General features: G+C 45.0%; 1 protein-coding gene across 6 annotated transcripts in view; it reads left to right on the top strand.

Moving 5' to 3' along the window:
* LOC138282379 (Y+L amino acid transporter 2-like) overlaps positions 1–19,701 on the top strand; it is a 588,082-nt gene that overhangs the window by 277,954 nt on the left and 290,427 nt on the right. For all 6 annotated transcript variants that reach the window (XM_069219875.1, XM_069219872.1, XM_069219870.1 and 3 more), the window contains one exon: positions 18,598–19,146. In XM_069219875.1, coding sequence (XP_069075976.1) covers positions 18,702–19,146 — 445 coding nt within the window. In that variant the 5' untranslated portion in view covers positions 18,598–18,701. The remainder of the gene's footprint in view (positions 1–18,597; positions 19,147–19,701) is intronic.

Raw genomic sequence — 19,701 nt, 5'->3', positions numbered from 1 at the left:
TTTTTGTTTGCATGAAAACATCATATACATCATTGAGAACACTTTATTTCTCCTTCTGAAACGCATAATGGCAGGGCTAAGTTCTGCTCTCTCAAATGCATTTCATTGCATACCACACTCCCCGCATTCACAGAGGGGTGCATGTAGGTTTGCACAAGGCACAATCTCCTATGGAACTCTGAACTAGCATTGGGCTGCCACAGGGGAAGGAATAATGCAAAGATGGAACAGATTGCGCACTCCTTGCATTACAGACCCCATGAGTCACTGCTCATGAAATGCTTGAAGTACAGAACTCTGTTTCAGTCTTGAGTTTAAGGGCAGAAATAAAATTCACTGACTTGACGTGTACTACTAATATACTGATTTATGAGTGCAGGGGGCCAGACCTTTCTGACAGCAACAGGCCCCATTCACAATAATCATGTGGCTCTTGCAAGGCAGCAGATATTAGAGCAGCTGGCTCTTTTATTTCTTTTTAAATCTTTGCTGTTTTAGATAGCGTAACCTTGACCCAAGGGCTTTACAGTGTCTCACATGAGAACAAGATGTGACACATATTTAGGTATGGTGAGATTAAGGGGCTACTTTAGAGTTTGGTGGTTGGGATATTTTGTCACAAATGTGGCAAATATCCAGCCTGCCTAATTACAAGTGCAATATATTCAGTGGCACTTGTACAACGGCTGACGGAATACCTATCCGTCACATTTGTGACAGAGTATCTCATTCGCTGTCAGATGGACATTCCATTCCAGCAGGTCAAGTGATTTCTGTGTCATTTAGTTCTATCTAGTTGGTGGTATTTGGACCTCCTGGGACAATTCCAGCTGATCCCACTTCAACCTTCTCACTGGTTATTTGTTTCGAATGGTGTCAGTATTTTTATCCAAATTGTAGCATTCTTGTTGCTTTTCTCTTTAAATATATGAAGTCCAATATTGAAAAACACGCAGAAAGTGCAATACCGAAAACATGTACCCTTCAATTGAATTCAATGGAGACATTTTGTATTTGCTGTGGGATGCGGGTTTAATGAGGGCATTGCCGGGATGAATTAGAAATTTGGATTGCACAAACCATAAGACTTACCTTTGTAGACCATGTAGCAGACCCCATCGCATCCTGCCCCACCTGGGGCAATAATGGGCAACAGAAAACTTTAATTCTGCGTTGCTGCCCATCAAAGACCCTCCCAAGTCAGCTGCCTCCAAAATTACATCATTAAGGTAGCAAAGCAAGTAAAAAAGTCCATGTCAAACAATAGCACAGTGGATGTTGGTAAAATGTGTATTAGTTCAGTGCCCAGCACTTCCAGAACCGTGAAATGTGAAAATGGGCATTGTTTATACGGCAACCTTCTGCAGTGCTGCAGCAATCCCAGAATGAAACATCTACTTCAATCAACTCCACTGTCAAACTACACTCTAACCAAGTTGGTGATGGTCATAGATACGCAGAGGTGTAGAGATGATGGGGCTGATTCACAAAGGTATTTATGAGTATGTGAAGTAATACTGCTGTAGTACTCATTTATGTACTGTTACACACCTTTGTGAAATTACTCCAAAACGTCTAAACTGGAATAAAAATGAAATATTCAGGGAATATTTATATTTATAATGATTAATATTAGTAAAAAAAACATTATTTCGGTCACAGACCATGACCAATATCACCAATAAATACACAACAAGCAACAATCATCCAAAAGTGCATACAATTGACAAAAACATAAAATTCCATAAGGCACATAAAAAGCAGAACAGCACCCAACCCTGCCTAAATAGAAATAGCACAATACACCTCCGACCAAAGGCCAATCTAGTGAAATAATTGAGGATATCTTTCAGTTACATTATACTGCTATATAAAAGCTAATCACAATGGGTACCTGGAATGTGCACATGTTCTAGAAACAAATAATGTTATCTACTATGTGCTACCAAAGTCCTATAATAGATACGATATTCCATTATAGTGGAAGGCCCAGCTGTTTCCTAATCACGCTCACAGAAAGTAAATATCGGCTCAAGAAGAATACGGTCAAACGGCTAGTGTCGGTCCTCATAATAAGAAGTGCTGGTAGATAATGCTGAAAACCCAAATTCCGACATTCCCAAAGACTAGTTCTGGGGACCAAGTCAAAAGTAGCTCTCAGGTCAATGAAGGCAAGATATAGATGGTCCTTCAGGATCCCAATATATTTTCATATGATCAGGAGCAATCTCAATACTTGATCCTCAGTTTTGTACACATTGAAGCTAAAAATGATACACGCCCCTGAATACACTGAGGCCACCTCCTTTCGAATAGGCACAAAGCCCCTATGCACTCAGGACCACCACACGCTGCTGAGGAGAATACACCTGCTCCGCCGGGGAGTGCACCACTGCAGCTTGTGCGCCCACATATATGTTGCCACCTGGACTCCCTCACTGGCCCCCACACATTTGCTGAGTACCGCATTGCCCCACTAGTACTGACATGTGGCGTAGCTGAGCCCCTCGAGGGGATAAGGACATACATGCTAATTTACTTTAGCGCACTTGATCCTATCATCAAAGATGGCGCCCCACCTTTGTAATTTGTACTGGAATATTAACTCTCGATATGTGGCATAGTTAAATCTTGTACTCTATTGTTCTACTTTTGATCGGAATATTCCTTATCTCTGTGCCTTCGTTTCTCATCTATTGTTGTATATGGTTATCTCATCATGCTTGACTGTATCAAAACCAATAAAGAGATATATGGAAAAAAAAAACACTTAATCCTTAGTTCAAAACCCTGGAACTTAACCCAGCCTGAAACGGCGAGAGGATATCTTTGTCTATAATTCACCCATGTAATTTATCTAAAACCTGGCGACAAAACACCTATTGTTAACTATCAATATGGCTAATAGGCCTATAAATTACTTGGCTCTGATCTAGCATCATTTTTGTAAATAGGAATACTCACAGCCCTTTCCAGGAATCAGGTAAAGGTGCTCCAGCCATAATAGCATTAAACAGGATGTTAATATAGGGCGCCCACATCTCAATCTCAGAACAATACAAGTCACCAGGGATACAGTCTAGTCCCGGAGCTTTTCTGGGCTACAGAGACATAATATCTGCCTTGGTGTCTACTAAAAAAAAGTTGTCAAACCCTGGGGTTATTAGCTCATACTGCCCCATATAACCAAGGTTGTAATCACCCACTTGCTGGTGGCTAGTACAGATTTGCAACATGCTGAACCCATGTGTACTGCTGTATGTGGTGGGCAGTTGGTGTATGTGCTTTTAAGCTGCCATGGGCTATAATATGCCAAAAGGAAGAAACATTGGGGCATATTTATACTCTGTTTGCGCCGAATGTGCATCAAAATTTTTGACGCACAATCGGCGCAAACCCTGCCCCATATTTATACTTTGACGTCCGACCCCGCGGACGTCAAAGTTCCACCATGTGCGTCATTTTTTGGAAGGGGGAACCAGCCTTGCGTTAATTATATGCAAGGTAGGCGTTCCCTTCCAAAAAATGACTTTAAGGCCTGTGCCCAATATTTATACTCTGACGTCATTTTGACGCACAGGAGGGGGCAGGCCTTAAAAAACGGCGTCCAGCCTGATGTGCGCCGTTTTTTAACGCCTGGGTCAGGGCAGGCGTTAAGGGACCTGTGGGCTCAGAAGGAGCCCACAGGTGCCCTCCCATGCCCCCAGGGACACCCCCTGCCACCCTTGCCCACCCCAGGAGGACACCCAAGGATGGAGGGACCCATCCCAGGGAAGTTGAGGTAAGTTGGGGTAAGTATTTTTTTCGTTTTTTTTTTTGTGGCATAGGGGGCCCTGATTTGGGCCCCCCTACATGCCACTATGCCCAATGACCATGCCCAGGGGACATAAGTCCCCTGGGCATGGCCATTGGGCAAGTTGGCATGACTCCTGTCTTTGCTAAGACAGGAGTCATGTCAATGGAGGTTGGGCGTCAAACAAAATGCCGCAAATCGGGTTGAGGCCTGAATTTTGCCTCAGACCTGACTTGCCCCATTTTTTTACGCCCAACCTCCATTTTCCCCTACGCCGGCGCTGCCTGGTGTGAGTCATTTTTTTTTACGCACACCAGTCCGCAGCGCCGGGTAACGTCATTCAATAAATAAGGTGCCCGCATGGCGCTTTGGAATGGCGTTAGCCGGCGGTAAAATTTTTGACGCACAACTGCGTTGGCGCAGTTGTGCGTCAAAAAGTATAAATATGGGCCATTGTTCTTCCTAGAAGCCTCCAGCAAATCTTGCCAATTCTGCTCATCCCACCCCTTTTGCTAGTCTCCATCACCTTTTTATAGTGGTTTCTCGCATCCCGAATGTGCTGTGAGTTTAAAGATCTGATAACTAGTAGTAAGCTAGACTTTGCCTGCCTGCAGTCCTTGGTGAACCCTGGAGTTGCATCAGTAGTACTTGCAAAACCTTGCTCCACCCGAAAATGTTCTCCAAGTGAACTAAATAGATGGTTGTGAATACTCAAGTTAGGTATAACTCTCAAATTAGTATCAAAATACTGTAAGGTGATAGGGCTGTATCAAATAAACCGTAGATCAGAGCATGCTGTCTTGGACAGGTGGCAATTTTGGACCATTTAAGAGCCCTCCTCGAATTCCCTACCATAACATCCCCAATGAATCCTGCCTCACCAGAAGATAATAACAGCCTTTCTTTAAGAGGTGCACTTGATAATGGTCACTTTCTTCTTTTTTTGTGACACAGAAATCCACTAACCAAGGCCAGAGATTAAGAGAAAGGAGTAAATAGTCAGTTTTGCTCTTTACGAGCCATCTACAAAATGTAAACACCCTTCCCACATCAGAGGCTGATCTGCCATTACATACCGGCACCCTATGTGAGATCATGAACAAGGCCAGTTGAGTAGCTACAGCAGGGCATGATTCCAAGGGAGTAGCACTAAGTCGTGGTATGGCCTAAACTGCCTTTTCTGGTTCAACCGCCAGAGATATATAATTCAATGGTTCAAAGGTGGTGTAAAGTCACTCCTAAAATATACATTGGTGTATACTTTAATGATGCTAGATGATTATTTAGGATAATAAGTGTTGAAGAGATGCATTTAAGGGCCACACCGCGGACATAAGTATTGGAAAGGTTATTGATTAAACCATTGCTAGCCTGCATGGTTAATTCTAGGATATCTGTTTACTGGTCTTCATTTGTTCAATAGTCCAATTGAGAGATAATTTAACCCATATCAAAAGGCTCCCAACAGGGCAACCAGAAGAAGAGGGAAATGCATCCACAGTAAATGTGGAAAACTCTGATCTAGAGGGGGTGGGTCTAGGGCCCAGGTCTCCTGGAATAGGTCAAGATTAAAAGAATAAATATAGGCTCCCCATAATAGATCCGCCAGCTTACTACGCATTCCTGCAATGTTCCACGAGAGAACCTGCAACTGCCCATTGTTGTTAGGGAGTCCCAGTTGGTTTTCCACTGTAGAAACCTCATCCCCAAGTAAGTGTCTGCCTGTGCCATTATCTGAAACAACGGTACTGTGACGTTTGCTACAGAAAACACAGAAGATGCAAGAATAGGGGCATTATTTGGCGTTCCAGAGGACATTAGCTGAGACTGCGGTACCCGGACATTTGCTACCAAAGTTACAGAAGATGCAAGAATAGGGGCATTATTGGGCGTAACTGGTGACAGTCAATCGACACTGGACAATGCCTACTCTCTCCCTGGATGACCCACCTGCGCACCTGTGGAATGGCATCGTGCAAAACCAGTAGAAAAGACAAGCCAGATCACTGTTCCTGTATTGAAGATATCACAGGCTTCCATTGCCAAAAAACCATCAAGAACTTCCTGGGACATCACCTCAATTTCTATGGTATTATAAGGATCTGACTCTAGTGGATTCCTACACACACTCAGAATATCTGACATGATAATTGTTGGACCTGGCTTTTTGACAGGGACATCCCCAAACTTTTTGCCTCCTTCCTCCTATTTTTTCTGACCTGTTGTTGTTGGCTTTTGACCTCTGGGCACTTTACCACTGCTAACCAGTGCTAAAGTGCATATGCTCTCTGTGTAAATTGTACTATTGATTGGTTTATCCATGATTGGCTGTTTAATTTACTTATAAGTCCCTAGTAGAGTGCACTATATGTGCCTAGGGCCTGTAGATTAAATGCTACTAGTGGGCCTGCAGCACTGGTTGTGCCACCCACTTCAGTAGCCCCTTAACCTTGTCTCAGGCCTGCCATTGCAAGGCTTGTGTGTGCAGTTTCACTGCCACTTCGACTTGGCATTTAAAAGTACTTGCCAAGCCTAGAACTCCCCTTTTTCTACATATAAGTCACCCCTAATGTGTGCCCTATGTAACCACTAGAGCAGGGTGCTGTGTGGGCAAAAGGCAGGACATGTACCTGTGTAGTTATATGTCCTGGTAGGGTAAAACTCCTAAATTCGTTTTTACACTACTGTGAGGCCTGCTCCCTTCATAGACTAACATTGGGGCTGCCCTCATACACCGATGAAGTGGCAGCTGCTGATCTGAAAGAAGCAGGAAGGTCATATTTAGTATGGCCAGAATGGTAATATGAAATCCTGCTGACTGGTGAAGTCGGATTTAATATTACTATTCTAGAAATGCCACTTTTAGGAAGTGAGCATTTCTTTGCCCTTAAATCTTTCTGTGCCCTTCAATCCACGTCTGGCTAGGTTTAGTTGACAGCTCCTTGTGCATTCACTCAGACACACCCCAAACACAGGGTACTCAGCCTCACTTGCATACATCTGCATTTTGAATGGGTCTTCCTGGGCTGGGAGGGTGGAGGGCCTGCCCTCACACAAAGGACTGCCACACCCCCTACTGGGGCCCTGGCAGACAGGATTGAACTGAAAGGGGACCTGGTGCATTTCTTAGACACTCTTTGAAGTCACCCCCACTTTAAAGGTACAATTTAGTATAAAACAGGGCCTCTGCCCTACCTCATCAGACACTTGCTGGAGAAGAAACCTGAACCAGAAACTACATCCTGCCAAGAAGAACTGCCTGTTTGCTCAAAGGACTCACCTGTCTGCTTTTCCACAAAGGACTGCTGCCTTGCTGTTGGCCTGCTGCCTTGCTGAACTCTTGTCTGGCTGTAAAAGTGCTCTCCAAGGGCTTGGATAGAGCTTGCCTCCTGTTCCCTGAAGTCTCAGGGCCAAAAGGACTTCTCTCTTTCACTTGGACGCTTCGTGCGCCAAAATTTTCAACTCACAGCTTGTTCCACGGCGAGAAAAACACCGCACACCGATGCTGATCGACGCAACGCCTTCGGGACGACCGGAACTTCGATGCACGGCCTCGCAAGGACAACGCCGCCCGACTTCCAGATGAGAAATCAACGCGACGCCTGCCGTGAGATCTAAATTTCGACGCACAGCCCCGCGGAACGACACGCAGCCGGAAAACAAGCAGGAGAATCCACACACAGACCCGGGACAGCTGGTAATCCCCGCGACCCATAGAAGGAGACGGTCCGCGTGCCGGAAAACCACGCACGTCTTCCCCGAGTGAAAAATAACGACGCAAGTCTGTGTGTGAAGGGGCGCAACCGACGCACACACCATTTTTCCACGCATCTCCTCTTCTGCGGCCCTCTGCTGAGATTTTCCACTCCAAACCAGGTACTTTGTGCTTGAAAGAGACTTTGTTTGCTTTTTAAAGACTTAAGACACTTTGGCGGTCATTTTGACCACGGCGGTGGGCAGTCGCCGCCCGCCAAGCGGTTCCCGCCGAAAGACCGCTCCGCGGTCAAAAGACCGCGGCACCCATTCCGGCTTTCCCGCTGGGCCGGCGGGCGACCGCCAGAAGACCGCCGGCCAGCCCAGCGGGACAGCCCCTTCAACAATGAAGCCGGCTCGGAATGGAGCTGGCGGAGTTGAAGGGGTGCGACGGGTGCAGTGGCACCCGTCGTGATTTTCACTGTCTGCTAAGCAGACAGTGAAAATCTTTGTGGGGCCCTGTTAGGGGGCCCCTGCACTGCCCATGCCCCCAGGGGCCCACGGCACCCGTTCCCACCATCCTGGTTCTGGCGGTGGACACCGCCAGAAACAGGCTGGCGGGAAGGCGGTCGGAATCCCCATGGCGGTGCTGCAAGCAGCGCCGCCATGGCGGGTTTCCTGGGCCAGCGGGAAACCGGCGGGAAACCACCGGCTCCCCATTTCTGACCGCGGCTTTACCGCCGCTGTCAGAATCGCCAAGGAAGCACCGCCAGCCTGTTGGCGGTGCTTCCGCCGCCCTCCGCCATGGCGGTCATGGACCGCCAAGGTCAGAATGACCCCCTTTATATCACTTTTCAATGATATCTTTACAACTTCATATTGCATCTTTGATCGTTTTGACCTGCAAATACCCACTGTGTGGTGTATTTTTGTGGTGTTATATTATGGTATTGTATGATTTATTGCACAAATGCTTTATACATTGCCTTCTAAGTTAAGCCTGACTGCTCGTGCCAAGCTACCAGAGGGTGGGCACAGGATAATCTTGGATTGTGTGTGACTTACCCTGACTAGAGTGAGGGCTTTTGCTTGGACAGGGGGTAACCTGACTGCCAACCAAAAAACCCATTTCTAACAATAATCGATTTACAATTGTAGTTGGTTCTTAACCAATGCAGGACCTTATTAAACAATGACTCTGTTCCAATCAGACCTTATTCAGTTTAGGAACTTTGGTCACTTTAAAGTTATAATTTATTGTGTATGTGCTTCGGAGAGTCTCCTATAGATGGGACCATACACATCCGTACCCAATTGACTAGGCTGATTTCTCCTTCGAGGAAGCACCCCCGATGAGCGTAGGACTGCTGTTCCACTTGGAGGCTCTCCGCTTGGGAAGTCTAGCCTGTTATGGACACATATGGGGTCCTGTCTTCTATCTACACTTTGCCACCTGCTAAAATATAAAGAGTGGGGATCTTGCTGAGACACTTCGTTCTCCGGGGATCCCCTTTTCCACACAATGGTGGGGCTTCTATGACTGATGGCACAGAGGGGATGAGCGGGAGAGGGCACAAATGCAAAAGGATTAACAGCGAAACTTTGCAGTTTAGTAACCTGCACAATCATGTTAGTTGCAGTATCTAGTTTACATTCAAGAGACTTCACCAATTCTTTTAGGCCCAGTACTTAATTTCGCAGCACAAGTAGTATTTCAAACAAGTTAGATGTAGAAGCGTGTGACCGGGTAATTACACTGGCCTCTTGCCTCCTACACTCCGATCCTAACTGTTCTTCTGTAATGTCTTCAATCAATGACTGACATTTTGTACCTGTTGCTGGACCATTTGTCCGAGTTAGTGGGGGTGGATTCAGAATTGTCTCAACCACCTCTATCAAATTGTTAATTTGATTAATGGTGCTTGTATCTTTTTTTCAGTCATAAGATTTGTAAAGCACGACCTCTCACCCCGGGGGGATCCAGGCGTTGTGGGTATTCTCTGCAAACTGGTCGTTACCCCTTAAATGAGCAATGTCTCTAGCTTCCTCCTGAAGTCGAGGAGGATGTGGGCGGTATGCAGTTAGCTGGGGAGGTCGTTTCCTAGCACATTTCTTTGGATTGTTAAGGATAGTGGCAGCATCAGCACCCTTCCGCTTCACCATGATTAAAAAATAATAATCAGAATTTAACAACTGGCTGCTAGTCTGAAACCCCAAGGAAACTATGACAGCTTTTAAGCCTGCTGTTTAAATCAAAAGTAGCCCCTCGGAATAACACTCGAAATTAAAAACAGTAAGCTACACAAATCAAAGTTTAAATACTTTAAAAGACAGGAGACCAAGAACCTTTAAACGAGCATTGATAAAACAACTTAATGCATAATGACTACGTTGTCGTCTAACACAAGATTAGAACATTTACTTATAGTAATCACTATATATAACAGTGCTAAAACATAACCAGTAATAGGGATCTAATCACCACCAGGCAATCTAAATAAATGGGTAGCTTTTATCAGTGCTTCAGTGACCAAGCCTTAAAGTGTCCTGCACAGTTTTGGTTTTATCATTCATACAAGTAAGAAAGGACGTGACCCCTCACAGCCAGTCACACACTTCTTCCACATAAGCCTTTGCAAGGTAGTCAGACTTTCTTCATTCAACATGGATTGAGACGCTGAAGTAAATTACCCCTAATTGCCTCCTGGATGTAGTACTAAGTTCCTGTTGTTGGAGCTACCTGATGGCTAGAAGTCAGGGGGTGGTCCAGGCCAGCATCCTCCGGGCGACGACTGGTGTGGACGGGCCGCCCTGGGCCCGGCACGGATGAATAAGGCACTATATAGCGCTTGTGAGTGCCTGCAGCTGGTGAAGGTGAAAGGCCTCCTCCAGGGGACTGGAGCAGTTTGGGAGATTGAGTCCTTCCCTTAAAGTAATGCACGTCTCACGTCACGGAGATAAATAATGTGTATAGCGTTTGTGAGTGCCTGCAGCTGGTGAAGGTCAAAGGCCGATTCCAGAGGCCTGGAGCAGTCTTGGAAATTGAGTTCCCGCTCCTTAACAATGTAATGCACATCCTGCGCAGTGGAGGTTAATAATGAGTGCCTGCAGCTGGTGAAGGTCAAAGGCCGCCTCTAGGGGCCTGGAGAAGTCTGGGAGATGGAGTCCCCCCTCCTTAATAAAGTAATGCGCGTCCCACGCCGCGGAGATGAATAATGCGCTATATAGCGCTCATGACTGCCTGCAGCTGGTAAAGGTCAAAGGCTCGCTTCAGGGGCCTGGAGCAGTCTGGGAAATTGAGTCCCCCCTCCTTAACAAAGTAACGCATGTCCAGTTAGTAAAACTAAAAAGGAATGTGTCCTCTTTGCACTTTTACAAATAAGGAGTTGGACATCTTAGAGAGGACTCACAACTGCATGAAAGAGTACATAAAAGAGTACCTCTGTAGTACTACTTGATGTATGCATAAATGCTTTTGTAAATCGGCCCTGTTGTCTGGTGGCAATGGGCATTTAATTGGAGATTCCATTACCATGGGTAGCAGCTAACATCAGCACAAGATTAACCTCAGTGTGAAGTGACAGGCTGCTTGACAGAAAAGGGAAAGTTACTCTCAGCAAGGAAGGCATTTGCAGCAACCCATCTTGTACACGGGACTTAATCAGAACGATGAAGGAAGTGCATGATCTACACAATATGGTAATGCAGAGAAAGAAGAAATTGAAGTTCTGAACAGCACATCAGGACAACAGCTCATTTACAGAAAGGTGGCTGACTGTGCCTAGTCCTCTTTTATGCGGTGAAACTCTACACATCTCGGGGCATATTTATACTCCGTTTGCGCCAAATTTGCGTCGTTTTTTCCGACGCAAATTTGGCGCAAAACTAACGCCATATTTATACTTTGGCGTTAGACGCGTCTAGCGCCAAAGTATGAGTAAAGAGCGTCATTTTTTTGCGTGAACGCCTTCCTTGCGTTAATGAGATGCAAGGTAGGCGTTCCCGTCCAAAAAAATGACTGCGACGCAAATGCGTCGTATTTATACTCCCGGGCAAAAATCACGCCCGGGAGTGGGCGGGGCAAAAAACCCCGCATTTGCGCCTCTTTTTAACGCCTGGGTCAGGGCAGGCGTTAAGGGACCTGTGGGCTCAAAATGAGCCCACAGCTGCCCTCCCATGCCCCCAGGGACCCCCCCTGCCACCCTTGCCCACCCCAGGAGGACACCCAAGGATGGAGGGACCCACCCCAGGGACATTCAGGTAAGTTCAGGTAAGTATACATTTTTTTTTTATATATTTTTTTTTGGCATAGGGGGGCCTGATTTGTGCCCCCCTACATGCCTCAATGCCCAATGACCATGCCCAGGGGACATAAGTCCCCTGGGCATGGCCATTGGGCAAGGGGGCATGACTCCTGTCTTTACTAAGACAGGAGTCATGTAAATGGCGTCTGGGCGTCGTTAAAAATGGCGCAAATCGGGTGGAGGCGATTTTTTTGCGTCAACCTGACTTGCACCATTTTTAAGACGCCCTAACGCCATTTGTCCCTACGCCGGCGCTGCCTGGTGTACGTGGTTTTTTTCCACGCACACCAGGCAGCGCCGGTCTGCTAGCGCCGGCTAACGCCATTCAATAAATACGGCGCCCGCATGGCGCTTCAGAATGGCGTTAGCCGGCGCATAAATTTTTAAAGCTAAACTGCGTTAGCGCAGTTTAGCGTCAAAAAGTATAAATACGGGCCCTCATCTCTTGGTGGAAACCAGTCGCAAGGTTCATAACACTTGTAGGTAAAAAGGTCTGTGTGGTCACCAAACCATTGCAGCCTTAAGCAAACTACATTGCCCGTCTTCTCAAGAAACACGTTTTGTTTTGTTCAAGTGTGCATGCGCTGGCTTTCTGAATAGCTTTCAGTACCTGCAAGGCTAGCTTGCTTGAAGTCCATCTTGGACTATTTCCGCCCCCAGGCCTGCAGGATGGATTTCAGGAACAGCGACTACCACACATAGACAAACACTGTATTCCCAGGAGAAATGCTCACTCTGACCCAACAAGAACCAAGAGCCAAGATAAAAATATAGAAACAAGGACCAGGCACCCAGGCAAAAAATATGGAGAAAAAAAAGCACAACAGTAAAGCCGAGGAGGCAAACATGTCAGTTGAGGCACAAGATTCAAAGCATACGTTTCTTAGGACAGAGCACGACAGAATTACATGATGGAGACAATGACATGCAGAGGACAGTGATGGATAAAGATGGTAGAGTTCTTTGCACAAAAAACACTGAAGACTTATTTCACGGATGTATAAATGCAGATGATTCCCTCCAAGCCAACACTTATGACTAATACACTTTCAATGAGGGAGTGAGCATTTTGGCAAAATGTGCACACGAATATCATAAGTGATTGTGCTATGTAGGGGCAGTACTTATTTATGTTTTTTTGTTTTTTGCTGTTCCCCACACACACAACTTTGCGCCATAGTGCAAGGATATGTGCATGAGTCTGACAGAGGTTTTGTACTGGAAGGGATCCATTCCAGTACAAAATACCATGCCTCGATAACTTCTAAAACTTTCCCTACTTTGTATGTGTGCTGTACAGTGCAGTACACATGCAAAGTCAGAAAAGAAAGGACATTTCTCCTTTTCACACCTGTTTTAAAATGGCACTCATTTTTGATCCAAAACCTCAGATTTTGGGTACATAGCGTGTTTTGTGAAAAGCTCATGAGTGATTCAATGGGAACGCCCATGTACCACACATGTAACTCCCTCTTCATGCTAAGTAACTCAAAGCAGCGCTTTGCACCACTTTGCTTTATTTTCAGGCAATTTCCAGCTCAAATAAGTTTTGTGCTGGAAAGTAAATAAAAACAAATATATAGTTTGTGCTGTTTTGCATCACTTTCAGCCTCAGAACCTTAGAAGTTGGAATAGATGGAGAATCCATGGAATCAGGCAAGGCAAGCGCAAAGTAGAAAAGGCTAATGAGACACGCAAGGATAATTTCTTGGATTAGGTGGATAGGGTGCATAGACTATTGTTGCATCCTAAAATCAACTTGCTTTAGACAGCCAGCAATAAGCTCACATAATTTTTGATAGCCTAGAATGCTATGCAATTGGACAGAGACTCACCACACCAAAAGCACATTAAGGTGGTAGAGTGTGTGTTGCACATGTTTAAGTAATTTCAGATTATCGGATGACTATTACCCTAGTACAGGTTGAAGTAGCCTATGAATGTACACCGGAACATGGTTTAAATTATTGCTGTTATTATCACTCTGAAGGGTGTAGAAACGCACTATGCCTATTTACAGGTCCCTGCTTCCTGACTCATTTAGGCCCATATTTATACTTTTTGACTCACAACTGCGCCAACGCAGTTGTGCGTAATTTTTTTTACCGCCGGTTAACGCCATTCCGACGCGCCATGCGGGCGCCTTATTAATGGAATGACGTTAGCCGGCGCTACGGACTGGTGTGCGTAAAAAAAAATGACTCACACCAGGCAGCGCCGGCGTATGGGAAAATGGGGGTTGTGCGTCAAAAAATGGTGCACGTCAGGTCTGAGGCAAAATTCAGGCCTCAAACAGGATTTGCGCCATTTTTTTGGACGCCCAACCTCCATTGACATGACTCCTGTCTTAGCAAAGACAGGAGTCATGCCCGCTTTCCCAATGGCCATGCCCAGGGGACTTATGTCCCGTGGGCATGGTCATTGGGCATAGTGGCATGTAGGGGGGCCCAAATCAGGCCCCCCTATGCCACAAAAAAAATCGGAAAAAAATACTTACCCGAACTTACCTTTACTTCCCTGGGATGGGTCCCTCCATCCTTGGGTGTCCTCCTGGGGTGGGCAAGGGTGGCAGGGGGTGTCCCTGGGGGCAGGGGAGGGCACCTCTGGGCTCCTTCCGAGCCCACAGGTCCCTTAACGCCTGCCCTGATCCAGACGTTAAAAAACAGCGCACATCAGTCTGTGCGCTGTTTTTTAAGGCCCACCCCCTCCTGTGCGTCAAAATGACGCCAGAGTATAAATAAGGGGCACAGGCCTTAAAGTCATTTTTTGGAAGGGAACGCCTACCTTGCATATAATTAATGCAAGGCTGGTTCCCCCTTCCAAAAAATGAGGCACATGGTGGAATTTTCACGCCCGCGGGGTCGGACGTCAAAGTATAAATATGGGGCAGGGTTTGCGCCAATTGTGCGTCAAACATTTTGACGCACATTCGGCGCAAACAGTATAAATATGGCCCTTAAAGTATCCACATTTCAGACTGAGCATGGCGCAGATCCCTAGAGAGGAATGTGTGAGTCACTTCGATGTCGGTGGTGGGCATGCTAGCTTATCAGATTTGCAAAGCCCCTCGCCTCTGCATGCAACATTTAGAAACATCCACACTATATTTGTGGAGATTTTTTATCATAGTTTAAAGTTGTGCAGGCTGCCATGCTTTTTTCCTTTGCCCAGCATTTCGTTTTGATTTTTAAAAGTAAACCTCAAGAGTGGGGGTATATTTATGAAAAGTAAAATAGCTATAGCCCTAATGCAGAGTTTATTCCTTGCGTATTAGGCAATTTTTGATTTCTCTGCCTGATTGCTTGAATGGTAACAGTTTTTAACTGCTGAAAGCAAACAAAATTGTTTGTTTTTGCACCTGGTGGGTTTGTTTGGTAGCTGGGATTTAGATAAATGACACTAAACATTATATGGATGGGGAAAGGGATGGTGTAAGAAATTGGGTTGTTGGTTGACTGGATTGTGAGCCCTGGTTAAGCAGCAACCACAATCATTGTCAGGGTAAGGCACAAGCAAGCCCAACATTAACCTGTGCTCACCCCTCTGCTAGCTTGGCACAGAGCAGTCAGGCTTAACTTAGAGGCATTGTGCAAAGTATTTTTGCAACACTTCAAACAGTAAAAGAGTGAAAACACCACACAAAAAGATCACACATCAGGTTAGAAAAATAGAACAAAATTTGATAGATGAAGCAAAACCAAATGACAAAAAAAAACAAATTAGTAGACCTGGAGATATTGCGTTTTAAAGTTTTTAGAGAAAATAGTAGCAAAAGGCGTAAAACTGTGAATATCTGGCCATGCCGGACCGGGACAAAGTCACAAGTTCAGCATGACCCTGATCAAATGCGGGCCGGCTACAAGGATCCAGTTAGGCCAGCGAAACAAAATACCTTTACTCTTGATTGGCGGACTGTTGCATGATTCCGTATCAAAGATGCGTTGTGCAGCTGGAGCAATTCATCAGTTCCAAGATGCGTGAGGCTGCATGCAAAGTCCTGTTGCATTGGCATTGAGGATCCTGTAGACAAGGGCTTGCAATGCAAAGTCCGGAGGTGGCATGCATTTCACAGTCGCAGTGATGCGTCAAGTGTGAGGAGCTGTGAGGCTGTGATGCAGAGTCTATCATCATTGTCAAGGCTGCTGTCAATGAGAGATGCAAGGGCCTGTGCTGAGGATACTTTGCACAGTGGCGGTCCTGAAGGCGATGCAGGCAGCAGTAGCTATGCAAGTCCTTGCGATGGGTCCAATTCACACTGCAGTAGAGATGCGTCAGTTCTCCTTGGGTTGTGCCCCAGAGCAGAGGGGATGCATTGGTTCTGCGGTGTCCACAGAGGCTTCCACCAGATGGAAACATGTGGCAGAGTTGAGTCACAAATGACAGAGTCCAGATGCAAGATGGTTGGACGTCTATTATTTCCCTGAGGCTTCAGGTCAGGAGTCCAACCAACTAGCCCTTGGAGTCACTCTGGGTTCAAGAGATACATGACCAGTCCTTCTCACCCAGGCAAGAGGGCAGCAGGTCAGCACAGCAAAGCAAGAGTCCAGCAAAGTAGAAGTCCTTCAGCCGCAGAGCAGTCCTCTTTCTTGGTAGAGTATCCGAAGGTCCAGAAGTGTACTGAAGTGGTGGTGTGTGGGGTCCTTCTTTTATATACAGTTGTGCCTTTGAAGTGGGGAGAAGCTTCTAGAGGCTTCCCTTTGAAGTGCACAAATGCCCTACTGACCTGGCCCTGGCTCCAGTCTAACTACACTGGTTATGCAGCCCTTTGTGTGGAAACAGAACTCAGCCTATACAGGTGTAAGTGAGGTTGTACCAGCTCCTCCCTCCCATCCTACCAGTGATGGTCCATCCAGTCACACCTAAGCGCCCATTGTCTGTGGCTGTTTAGGAGAAATATACAAAGACCAACTGCCAACTGTAGCCAGTCATGTGACCAGAGACAGGCTGTAAGCACCAAATGCCTAAGACAAGAAAATGCCAACTTTCTAAAAGTGGCATTTTCAGAACTATAATTTAAAATCTGACTCCACCGTAAGTTAGGATTTTAAATTAGGATTCAAGTGATACCAAACATGAATCAGTTATCTCTTCCCATTTCGTAACTATACTTATAAAATGTAATAAGGCAACCTTAATGTTATCCTATGGGAGAAATAGACCTTGCTGTGATAAAAAAACGAATTTAAGAGGTTTTCACTACCAGGACAAATAAAACTCAAAAATACATGCCCTACTTTATAAATACATTGCACCTTGCAATCTGGACTGTCCAGGGCTTACCCTTGGGGTGACATATGTATTAAAAAGGAAGGGTTGTGTCTGACAAAAGTTTAATTTTGTCAGGTCAACATGGCAGTTTAAAACTGCACACACAGAGGCTGCAGCGGCAGGCCAAAGACATGTTTAAAGGACTACTTAGGTGGGTGTCACATTCAGTGCTGTAGACCACAAGTAGCATTTAATTTACAGACTGTGGTCTTACAAATAACCTAAATATGCCAATTGGGGATAAGCCCGTTTTGCCATGTTTTAAGGAGAGAGCAGAAACACTTTAGCACTGGTTAGCAGTGGTAAAGTGCACAAAGTCCTAAGGCCAGTAAAAATGAAATCAGCAAAAAGTGGAGGATAAAGGCAAAAAGTTTGGGGATGACCCTGCAGATATGGCCTAGTCCAATAGGAAGTAAGGTCCCTGATTAAGAATAAATATAAACGGCTGGCATAAGTTCACAAATTCCATCAAGAAATCATTATTGGCAACTGGGTGCGAAGAAAGTTTATTACATAAAGTCCTCACTTTAAAGTGTATTTATTGTCATTGTGAAGTGTCATTGATACCAGCTCAAACTGCAAAGATTGGAATAACTGCCAAATAAATAGGTTGTGAACGTGGACAAAAATGTTTTCACAGAGGCATGTAAAACATACAGTGCACACTGATTCAAATGCTAATGATTCGAGCATCACTTCAGTGATGTACACACATGATTATTACTACATAATCATATAAAATCTCATTGATGCTTGCTTAGGACAAATGACTTATAGGTGTCTAGCAACAATTTACTTGAAACTTCATTAGTAGTCCTACAGACATCCCAAAGGGGCTGGCAAAGTAGTTACTGACTCCTGGATTTACTGGTTGCCCCAATATCAGTAACTCTGGGTGGCAAAGTTATTGGGGGGGGTTGAGAGAGTACCTGCAATGATGTCCTAAATGTGCTAATCAGCTTTCAAAGTATGAAATTATCCATATGGGAACAACAGTGTAAACTTCCACTTGCTTGTGCAGGCCTAGATACATGAAGAAGAACCTGACATGAAAGATAGTAACAAATAGAAAGTTTTGGAAACTGTCTTTAGCTCTCAAACAAAATAACCGTAAGCATTAATCAAATACCTCGAACAAAAATTACATGAATAAATTATAAACAAAAATGCCCCATAATGGGTTTAATTAGCCTAAATGTGAATTATCTTTTTAGGCCACAGTACAGGTGGAATGAGTTTTTTTCTTGAAATGATGTGCTCTACAAGAAATGCCCAAACTTGATTATTCAGACTTTCAGTGGTTGAAATCACTTTGGAATAGTAAATATCTATATATATATATATATATATATATATATATATATATATATATATATATATATATATATATGTTCAACGTTGTTTGGGAAAGCTCAATATTTGTTTGGATCACATATGAAAATTGATTTCTATGATTTGGAAATATTCTGGGATAGGTATGAAGTGATTTTTTGTATGCTGTTTGATTTATTCTTCTTTCTTCTGCTTTCTCCTTTGCAGACTAGTGGTAGCTGTGCTTCCCTACCTACTCCCTTCTGTACCGATGAGCTTCTGGTTTCTTCTGCAACATACAGCACTCAATTACAACACAGGAAATAAGGAAAATGCCAGAGAACACTGACAGCTGTTCTGCTCACTCAGTGCATCTGAGAAAGGAGATCTCATTTCTGCGTGGAGTGTGCCTGCTTTTAGGAAACACCATTGGAGCTGCTATTTTTATTTCCCCAAAAGGAGTTCTTTTCCATAGCAGTTCCTATGGGCTTTCGCTTGTCATGTGGACAATTGGCGGGATATTTTCTGTGATCGGATCCCTTTGTTATGCAGAGCTAGGAACAACAATTACCAAATCTGGATCCAGCTATATTTATGTCTTGGAGTCATTTGGAGGATTTGTGGCCTTTTTGAACCTTTGGACCAGTTTGATAATCAGCTATCCTGCCAGACAAGCCATTTTGGCTCTTACCTTTTCCAACTACCTGATGGGGCCGTTCTATTCATCCTGTTCCCTGCCTTCAGGAGCCGTGTACCTTGTGGCTGTGGCATGTATCAGTAAGTGCTTTGAAATCCAGTTCCCAACCACAGTGCACTAATGGTGAAATAAACTTTGTGTTCATGTCTCTGTGGATCAGCAGAAAATTTGTTAAGGCAGTTCGTGACTGCCAGTGGAGCAATTGGGAAACATTGTGCATAAAGACAATGACCCTCTTAATAGTGTGCAAAAAGCAGCTTTCAATTAAACAGATGCACATTAAAAATGACAAACCTCGGCCAGTGGGTTTACAAAACTACCTCCTCGCTAAGACTTAGGGGCATATTTAAGAGCCTCTAGTGCCACCGAAGCATCACTTTTTGTGACGCTCCGGTGGTGCTATGCCCTGCACTGTATTTACAAGGGGGGTTAAGCCACTTTTAGTGGCTTAACGCCACCTTGAAAATACAGCCCCTTCACACGTAGCCCTTTGCGTGGAAAGGGCGTGCAATGGGTGTTGTTGTGGGCGTACCACAGCAACAACAATTGCATTATGACGCTGCATCAGATTTTATGAGTTTTCGTAAACCTGAGGCAGTGCCAAAATCTAACGCCACCCCAGGGGTGGCGTTAGC

This window comes from Pleurodeles waltl, chromosome 2_2 (assembly GCF_031143425.1).
Source record: "Pleurodeles waltl isolate 20211129_DDA chromosome 2_2, aPleWal1.hap1.20221129, whole genome shotgun sequence".
Taxonomy (NCBI): Eukaryota; Metazoa; Chordata; class Amphibia; order Caudata; family Salamandridae; genus Pleurodeles; species Pleurodeles waltl.
This window is presented reverse-complemented; position numbering and strand designations above follow the sequence as displayed.